This window comes from Scyliorhinus torazame, chromosome 12 (genome assembly GCF_047496885.1).
Source record: "Scyliorhinus torazame isolate Kashiwa2021f chromosome 12, sScyTor2.1, whole genome shotgun sequence".
NCBI classification, from domain to species: Eukaryota; Metazoa; Chordata; class Chondrichthyes; order Carcharhiniformes; family Scyliorhinidae; genus Scyliorhinus; species Scyliorhinus torazame.
In genome coordinates this window covers 105582766-105592257 of record NC_092718.1, presented here as the reverse complement: position 1 = coordinate 105592257, position 9492 = coordinate 105582766, and the positions used below count along the sequence as shown (strand labels likewise).

At 52.0% G+C, this 9492-nt stretch overlaps 1 protein-coding gene across 1 annotated transcript; it reads right to left on the bottom strand.

Moving 5' to 3' along the window:
* Positions 1–995: 995 nt before the first annotated feature.
* LOC140387098 (G-protein coupled receptor 15-like) lies at positions 996–2123 on the bottom strand. Its single transcript, XM_072470107.1, has one exon. It carries the CDS (start codon positions 2121–2123, stop codon positions 996–998), a length of 1128 nt encoding a protein of 375 aa, XP_072326208.1.
* Between the last annotated feature and the right edge of the window lie 7369 nt (positions 2124–9492).

The following is a 9492-nucleotide window of genomic DNA, read 5'->3' as shown; positions in this document are numbered from 1 at the left end:
TCCCAGATGTTTCTTGAGATTTTTAGCCCAGGGTTACTTGAGATTTTAGTGGGAGTCTCTGCGACACTATGCTGAGGGCGATTTTCAATGTTCCCTTCCTCAAAGGGAATTACTTGGCCAATTAGGAAAGTGTTTGAGGAGATTTGGCTGATGGAGGAGGGGGAGTACGAAAAGGGGGCTCATGCACTTTGGTATGAAAAATAGAGGCATAGATCAGGTAAGAAATGGGAAAAGGCTTCGAAAATCAGATGCACAAAGGGATTTAGGAGTCCTAGTTCAGGATTCTCTTTAGGTTAACGTGTCGGTCCAGTTGGCAGTTAGGAAGGCAAATGCAATGTTAGCATTTATGTTGTGATGTGGAGATGCCAGCGTTGGACTGGGGTGAGCACAGTACGAAGTCTTACAATACCAGGTTAAAGTCCAACAGGTTTGTTTCGATGTCACTAGCTTTCGGAGCGCTGCTCCTTCCTCAGGTGAATGAAGAGGTATGTTCCAGAAACATATATATAGACAAATTCAAAGATGCCAGACAATGCTTGGAATGCGAGCATTAGCAGGTGATTAAATCTTTACAGATCCAGAGATGGGGTAACCCCAGGTTAAAGAGGTGTGAATTGTGTCAAGCCAGGACAGTTGGTAGGATTTCGCAGGCCAGATGGTGGGGGATGAATGTAAAGCGACATGAATCCCAGGTCCCGGTTGAGGCCGCACTCATGTGTGAGAGGTGAAAGTCGCACATATAGCCCTGGAGAAGGTTTTGTGTGAGATCATCTGTCCTTGGACAGAATGCACTATCTTGGTCATGCAATGTAAGTAGAGGACCATTCCTGGCAAGATTCCATCGAATGACATAATGTGTAGAACAAAGGGACAGGACATTGGACCCATCTAATCAATGACAATGTTTCACCTCCACATGAACATCCGCCATCCCCATCTTCATCTCGCTCCAATACCAACCTCATTCCTCATCCCCCTCACCCAAGCAGTAGGGCTCAGGGGTGGAGATTGGAAGCCCACATAGAGAGCTGGATGGTGGAGCGGGTCAACCTCTTCTTGTAGCTTGGGCCTTCCATGGTCACACCGCTGGATAAGGATCTACTGGGCTGGATGTCGGAGGTGGTGGGGAGCTGGCCAAGGTGAAGTGGATTGAGGCAGGGCCAGAGCAGCTGTAGCACAGCCGTCTGGATGGAGCTGTCGTAGATGCAGTAGATGATTGGGTTGGCGCAGCTGCTGGTGAAGGCAAGGGGAGCACTGGCCATCATACCTACTCCCACCACCGTCTGGAAGTTGCAGGATCCCCGCCCCACCCCCCAGCAGAGCAGCAAGTCCAGGGAATGGAAAACATTTAGAGGGAGCCAGGAGATCAAGAAGGCCAGTACAACCAGAAAGACCACCCTCATTGACTTCCTCAGCTTGATGTCTTGTTTCTTGCTCCTCGTGTACTGGAGGCAGAGCTTCTTGGTGATGGAGCAGTAACACAGTAGAATGACCAGCATTGGGCTGAAGAAAGTCAGGAGCAGGTAGGTGAGAGCAATACCTGGGTTGGTGGAGTCCCGGTCTTCAACGCAATACGACACCCTCCCCTCGTCCAGAGTCAGGATAGTTCGGCTGCGAAGGACGGGCAACCCCAAGAGGAACAAGGCTGCCCACACCAGCAGACAGGCCAGAGTCGCGTAAGCCTTGGAGCGGACTCTCTGGGAGCGGAGCGGGTACACGATGGTCAGGTAACGGTCCAGGCTCATGCAGCTCAGGAAGAGAACGCTGGAGTAGGCATTCACCGCCACCAGGTAACTACTCAGCCGGCACAAGAAGAGGCCACTCCTCCAGGACTTGCTCCAGGCCTCAGTGTCCACCCAGAGAGGCAGGGTGACCAGGAAGACCAGGTCAGCCAAAGCCAGGTTCAAGACAAAGATGTCCAGCTGCCTCTTGACTCGGCACCTCATCCCGATGGCGGAGACCAACAGCCCATTGCCCAGCATTCCCACCACGAAGATCAGGCAGTAGACTAGGGGGAAGAAGAGACTGGACTGGGGGAGGGAGATAGTTTCACATTCCTCTTCCTCGCTCATCTCAGTGGGATAAAATTCATAATAATCAGGATAAGCTGTCCCATTCTCCATGGTCACCTCTTCAATCTCTCTTTGTCTCTCTGTCTGATGTAGTTGTTTGTCATCTCATGGCTGTCGAAGCTCATTCACTCCCCTCCCCTGACATCTGATTGGTGAGCAGCAGGTTTTATCTCTGTGAGATCTCACTTCCTGACCCTCCCTGCCCCCAGCCCCCTCCTACCCAGAGCTTTGTTATTTTGCAGATGATGGTGAATTGAGTTTCACAATCAACACCAATCCTCATTCCGCAACCTTTACTCTGTCCTCTCTAACAACACCAACCATCCCTTACACTGCTTTCTGTTCCAGCAACACGCTCATTCCCTCTCAGCTAACTGCCAAACTTTTCTTTGCTCTCTCTTTCTCTCCTTTTGTTCATCTCGTCCTGCCTCTGTCTCTTGTTTTGGTTCTGTCTCTGACCCTCTCGGCAACTTTTTCTGTGCTGTTCTCTCCGTCTCTTTCTCTCTCACTCTCGTAACACTCCACACTTCTCTCTCCCAGTCCCTTCATCACTCTCTCCATATGGAATTTGCCTCAGTGCATTCCAGATCACCACAATTCTCTGTGTACAAACATTTCTCCTCATCCCCCCTCCCATCCACTTGCTATTTGTCTGAACTTTCTGCCCTCTGTTTACTGACCCTCCTGCCACTGGAAACAATTTCTCCTCATTTACACTATTATGTCACTTTGAAAACCTGGGCGAAATTCTCCCCCAACGGCGGGATGCCCGCCGACTGGCGCCAAAGCCGGCGCCAATCAGACGGGCATCGCGCCGGCCCAAAGGTGCGGAAGGCTCCGCATCTTTGGCGGCCTAGCCCCAACATTGAGGGGCTAGGCCGACGCCGGAGGGATTTCCGACCCGCCAGCTGGCGGAAATGGCGTTTGGTGCCCCGCCAGCTGGCGCAGAAATGCGGCGCATGCGCGGGAGCGTCAGCGGCCGCTGGCAGTTTCCCAGCGCATGCGCGGGAGCATCAGCGGCCGCTGTCAGTTTCCCGCGCATGCGCAGTGGGGAGAGTGTCTTCCGCCTCCGCCATGGTGGAGGCCGTGGCGGAGGCGGAAGGGAAAGAGTGCCCCCACGGCACAGGCCCGCCTGCGGATCGGTGGGCCCCGATCGCGGGCCAGGCCACCGTGGGGGCACCCCCCGGGGTCAGATCGCCCCGCGCCCCCCCCAGGACCCCGGAGCCCGCCCACGCCGCCTGGTCCCGCCGGTAAATACCAGGTTTGATTTACGTCGGCGGGACAGGCAATTCCTGGGCGGGACTTCGGCCCATCCGGGCCGGAGAATCCAGCGGGGGGTCCCGCCAACCGGCGCGGCCGGATTCCCGCCCCCGCCCAATCACCGGGAGCGGAGACTTCGGCGGGGGCAGGATTCACGGCGGCCAACGGCCATTCTCCGACCCGGCGGGGGGTCGGAGAATGACGCCCCTGTTCTTTAAACATTCTCTGCTCAAAGGAGAATGATTGCCAGCTTCTCCTGTCTCTCCACATTAACTGAATTCCGAATCCCTGAGTCCACTCTGGTCGATCTCCCCTTGACCTTCTTTGCTCAGAGGAAAACAAACCTTAGCTTCTGCACAGGTAAAATGAATCCCAAAGAATATTGCCCATCACTCCGATGCAATAAATGGGCAGGTCTGTGGGGAAAAGGAAAGTGGGGCGGGGGGCAATAATTGGTCAACCTTGTCAAAGAAAGGCTGATGAGCACACTGGGCTAGAAAATACCTCTTTCCATGCTGCCGTGGTTATACGATTGAAAAAGCAGATAAATAATAACCTCATACAGGCACTAAATATACAAACAGAAGGAGGAACATGCACTGGACGCATCAAACTACGAATAATTACCACACAGGAAATGCACACAGATACAGGCACATTGCATCCAGATACAGAAACCTGTTAGAAAACTGAATAAATTGACAAGAGATAATGTGATTGCATTATAAAAGAGAGCAGAAAGCAAACAAGTAGAAAATTCACTCACCAATGGAAATTTATAGGCCGGTTTTGTTGTACAGTCACCATTTCTGCACTCTCAAAATCCAATCAACTATGCAATAGGTGACTTTGGCTGCTTGTTAAAAGAGGCTCTCTTTCAAATCATGTAGGTGGACAAAACAGGTATGAGCTATTCATCCCAACTTCGCTGTGCTGGCTCATTGGAAGAGCCATTCAATTATTCCCACTTCCCTGTTCTTTTCCTTCTCAGCCTTGTAATTTTCTTCCTCTTCAAAAATGTATCCAAATCCCCGTTTGGAAAGTTCCAATTGGTTCGGCTTCCACTGCTCTTTCAAGCAGCGCACCCCAGACCACCACTTCCTGCTGTGGAAAAACATTTCTCCTCGTAGAATGCCTACAGTGCAGAACGAGGCCATTTGGCCCATCGAGTCTGAATCGACGAGCTGAAAGAGCACCCTACCTAAACCCACTCCCCTATCCTATCTCTGTAATCCAACCAACCTTTGGAGACTAAGGGCAATTTTAGCACAGCCAATCCATCGAACCTGCACATTTTTGGACTGTGGGAGGAAACCAGAGCACCTGAAGGAAATCCATGGAGACACAGAGAGAATGTACAAACGCTACACAGATAAAGTCAGAATTGAACCTGGGCCCTTGGCGCTGTGAGACAGCAATGCTAATCGCTGTGCCATCGTGTCGTCCCCACTCACTGTGCCACTGTGATCTCCCCTTCCTTTTTCCAGTTGTCTTCAATCTGTGTCCCTCTGGTTACCCCTCCTCCTGCCACTGGAAAGTTCTTCTAATGTACTCTATCGAAATGCTTCAGAATTTTCAGCCCCTCCATAAAATCTGTTAATTTTCTGATTAAGGAGTAAAGTCGGGGCTTCGCCAGTCTATCCACACTCACTAAAGTTCCTTATCACGATTTATTTCTCATAAATTTTCCATGCATCTTCTCCAATGCCTTGCTATTCAATACATTTTTGTGAATTAATTATTAGTTTATTTATTTGAACAACATAAGACACACAATTATAAAATGCAAGAACAGCTGCGTCTATTAGTGGAAAACTGTGCAAAGTAAAATGTCTCAAGGCACTTCATGGGAGCAAAATGTTTTTTAATTTGTAACTGTGCCACAGAGGAAGATATTGACATGGGTGATTAACACCGGATCAGAGACATCAGTGTGGTAGTCACCACTGTTGTATTGTATATACCGCATACGAGGTGTATTACCGTAAGACCCCTGTACTACAGGTACGGGGGTAGATGCCTGCCTGCTGGCTCCGCCCAGTAGGCGGAGTATAAATGTGTGGGCTCCCCAAGCTGCAGCCATGGGCAGCACAGTAGCATTGTGGTTAGCACAATTGCTTCACAGCTCCAGGGTCCCAGGCTCGATTCCCGACTTGGGTCACTGTCTGTGCGGAGTCTGCATGTTCTCCTCGTGTGTGCGTGGGTTTCCTCCGGGTGCTCCGGTTTCTTCCCATAGTCCAAAGATGTGCAGGTTACGTAGACTGGACATGCTAAATTGCCCTTAGTGTCAAGTAGGGTTACTGGGTTATGGGAATAGGGTGGAGGTGTGGGCTTGGGTAGGGTGCTCTTTCCAAGAGCCGGTGCAGACTCAATGGGCCGAATGGCCTCCTTCTGCACTGTAAATTCTATGATTCTATGATTTCGGCAACCGCCGCGGGAGGCTACTCCTCTCTGCGTAATAAAGCTTCGATTACACTCTACTCTCGTCTCATCCTAATTGATAGTGCATCAATTTATTACGCAGAGATTTTACAAAGATGGATCTCCACATCAAGCCTGATCGCCTGCAGCTGCACCCTCAAGCAGACAACGCCAAGTCGGCCTTCGCACATTGGGTAGCTTGCTTTGAAGCATACATCGGATCTGCGACAAACCCACCCTCAGAGGCACAGAAGCTCCAGATCCTTTACACGTGGCTGAGCTCCGATATCTTTCCCCTCATCCGGGACGCGCCGACCTACGCTGAGGCCATGGCGCTACTGAAGGAGAACTACACTCAGCAGACCAACAAAATCTACACCAGGCACCTCCTGTCCACACGGCATCAACTCCCTGGTCAGTCTGTGGAAGATTTCTGGCGTGAGTCCCCCGTCCCTGGTGAGAGACTGCGATTGCCAGGCCGTTTCGGCCGTTGAACATTCTGACCTGCTAGTTAGAGATGCTTTCGTTACGGGCATAGGGTCGGCCTACATCCACCAGCGCCTCTTAGAAGGTGCTAACCTCGACCTCACGGCGACCAAGAAACTAGCGCTCTCGTTCACAGTCGCCTCACGCAATGTACAGACGTCTGCCCCCGGCCGCACGGCCCACCCCTCCTGGGCATCGTGGACCCCGCCAGCGGCCACCCCAGTGTGGACCCCATCAGCGAGCACCCCCAGCCAACTCCAGGCCTGTGCCGCGCGGCAGCCAACCAACCCCGGGGGACCCAAGTGCTACTTCTGCGGAGAGACAAAATACCCCCGACAACGCTGCCCGGCGCGGAGCGCGCTCTGCGAGGCCTGCGGGAAGAAAGGACATTTCGCTGCTGTGTGCCAGGCCCGCTCGACCGCCACTATTGTCCCTGCACTCCCCATGTGCGACCCGTGGTTGCCGCCATCTTCCTCGCCTCAGACCACGTGCGGCCCGTGGGCGCTGCCATATTGCCTGCCTCAGGACAGGTGCGGCCCGTGGGCGCCGCCATCTTCCCTGCCTCAGGACTCCTGCTCGTCGGCCACCTCATAAGGCCGCCCATCGCCTGCAACCGCCGCCGACCAGCCGCGTGTCGTCTCTATCACGATCAACCAGTCCCGACCACACAACCTCGCGACCGCGTCGACGCCAGTGAAGGTCGACGGGCACAAGATATCCTGCCTTCTGGACTCCGGGAGCACTGAGAGCTTCATCCACCCCGATACAGTAAGGCGCTGCTCCCTCAAGGTACACCACATTAACCGGAAAATCTCCCTGGCCTCCGAATCCCACTCCGTGGCGATCCGGGGGTGCTGCACCACCGCCTTCACCATCCATGGCATAGAGTTCAGCGGCTTCCAGCTGGTCCTCCCCGACCTCTGCGCTGCCTTGCTACTCGGCCTGGACTTCCAGTGTAACCTCCAGAGTCTAACCCTGAAATTTGGCGGGCCCCTACCACCCCTTACTGTCTGCGGTCTCATGACCCTTAACGTCGACCCACCTTCTCCGTTTGCAACCCTCACCCCGGATTGCAAACCCATCGCCACCAGGAGCAGATGGTACGGTGCCCATGACAGGACTTTCATCAGGTCTGAGGTCCAGCGGCTGCTGCGGGAAGGTATTATCGAGGCCAGAAACAGCCCCTGGAGAGCCCAAGTGGTAGTTGTGAAAACTGGGGAGAAAAACAGGATGGTCGTTGACTACAGTCAGACCATCAATCGGTACATGCAGCTCGACTCGTACCCCCTCCCACGCATATCTGATGTGGTCAATCAGATTGCACAGTACAGGGTCTTCCCGACAGTAGACCTGAAAACTGCCTACCACCAGCACCCCATTCGCAAGGCGAATACCGCGTTTGAAGCAGACGGCCGCCTTTACCACTTCCTTAATGTTCCCTTTGGTATCACTAACGGGGTCTCGGTCTTCCAACGGGAGATGGACCGAATAGTTGACCGGTACGGACTACGGGCCACCTTCCCGTACCTGGATAACGTCACCATCTGCGGCCAAGACCAGCAGGACCATGATGCTAACCTTTCCAAATTCCTCCACACCGCTAAACTCCTCAAACTAACCTACAACAAGGAGAAGTGTGTGTTCAGCACGGACTGATTAGCCATCCTCGGCTATGTGGTCCAGAACGGAGTGCGAGGACCCGACCTCGATCGCATGCGTTCCCTCATGGAACTCCCCCTTCCCCACTGCCCCAAGGTGTAGCCATGTAAAATGGCTGACTCCCGATTAGAATGGTCAAATCCCGATTTAAAATGGCGAACGGAAGAGGCTGATGGGAAAATCAGCCAACAGGACTCAAAGGGACAGCTGCAGGTAAAACAGTGTATTCACCTCTGGGGAAGTCAGTCCAGACCGATACCTGCAGCCATCAACATCACAACAACCCAGCCATCTGCATATTAATCAGCCATCCCCGGGAACAATTGCTACAAATTAGCAACTCAAAGCCGACCCAGACCTTTCGGCACCAGCAGGGGCTGAGACAAAGAAAGGTAAACGGCCACCCCTCGATCAAGGAATCGCTCCAGTATTGGAGCATATCGAACCAAGTGATTGGGACCAAGTCCAATCACTTGGAACCAGGTACAAGGTCCGCCCCGAGAGGCGGGAAGCCCCTGAGAACTATAAAAATAGGGGTCAAGTTCAACTCGACCCTTCTCTTCCTGCTCGCAACCTTCGAGACCCTTCTACAAGAAACCATAAGTTTTACTTCAGCGATCGCTACCAGATAGGCACTCCTGACTATCGACCTGTACCAGCTTTTGAATCCCACAGGCTCAGAACCAATTCGAAAGACCATTCATTTCCCTGACATGGTGGGCCATTTCCAAAGTTAAGTATTGGCCTTTAGTGGTAGGTAGTAGTCTAGAAGTAGGATTATTGTATAAGTATTAATTGCTGTATATAATAAATGAGCGTTGATTTAACTCTTACTAAGTGGTGTGTCGCATTATTAATCATTACTTGGACTTGAGCCACGTGGCGGTATCAGAAAGATGCCTGGCGACTCATGAGCAAAGGTGACAGAATAAGAATAAGTAAACTAAGGCTAAAACGAGCAACATTTTGGCGACTCTAGTGGGACCCGATCGAGAAGTGGAAAACCACTCCGGAGAACCCAAGAAATTTTGAATTAGAATCCAATTGGAAACAGAAAACCACAAGTATTCAAGCGGTTCTGATTAATAGTCATAATTCGGAAGTGTGTGTATGCATGCGTAACTAACAGGGCTATAAGGTAAAACTGATAGATTTTTGTTGCGTCAAAACTGTCGGAAGTCTGTATTTTCGGAAACTAGAGAAAGCCGTACCCGCATCTACGACACCGCCGTAGCCCCCTGTTCCAAATTTAAACGAAGCAAGCGGATAGGAAAGATGGCCATGCAGGCAATGCAGCACCTCATGAACCTTGAGGAATTTGCGGTCGCAGCGAGCAGCAGCAGTAGAGTGGGACTGTGTCCCATTTGGGAAGAGGAAATCCGGAAATATCTCAAGGGCAAAGGATGGCCCCTGTGGAATGATTTCTGCGATAATAACGAATCAGGTCCCGGACGTATAGGGCATATTTGGCGGTATCAGAAAGATACCTGGCGACTCATGAGCAAAGGTGACAGAATAAGAATAAGTAAACTAAGGCTAAAACGAGCAACAAAGGCCCTCAAACGATGCCTGGGCTTCTTCTCGTACTACACCC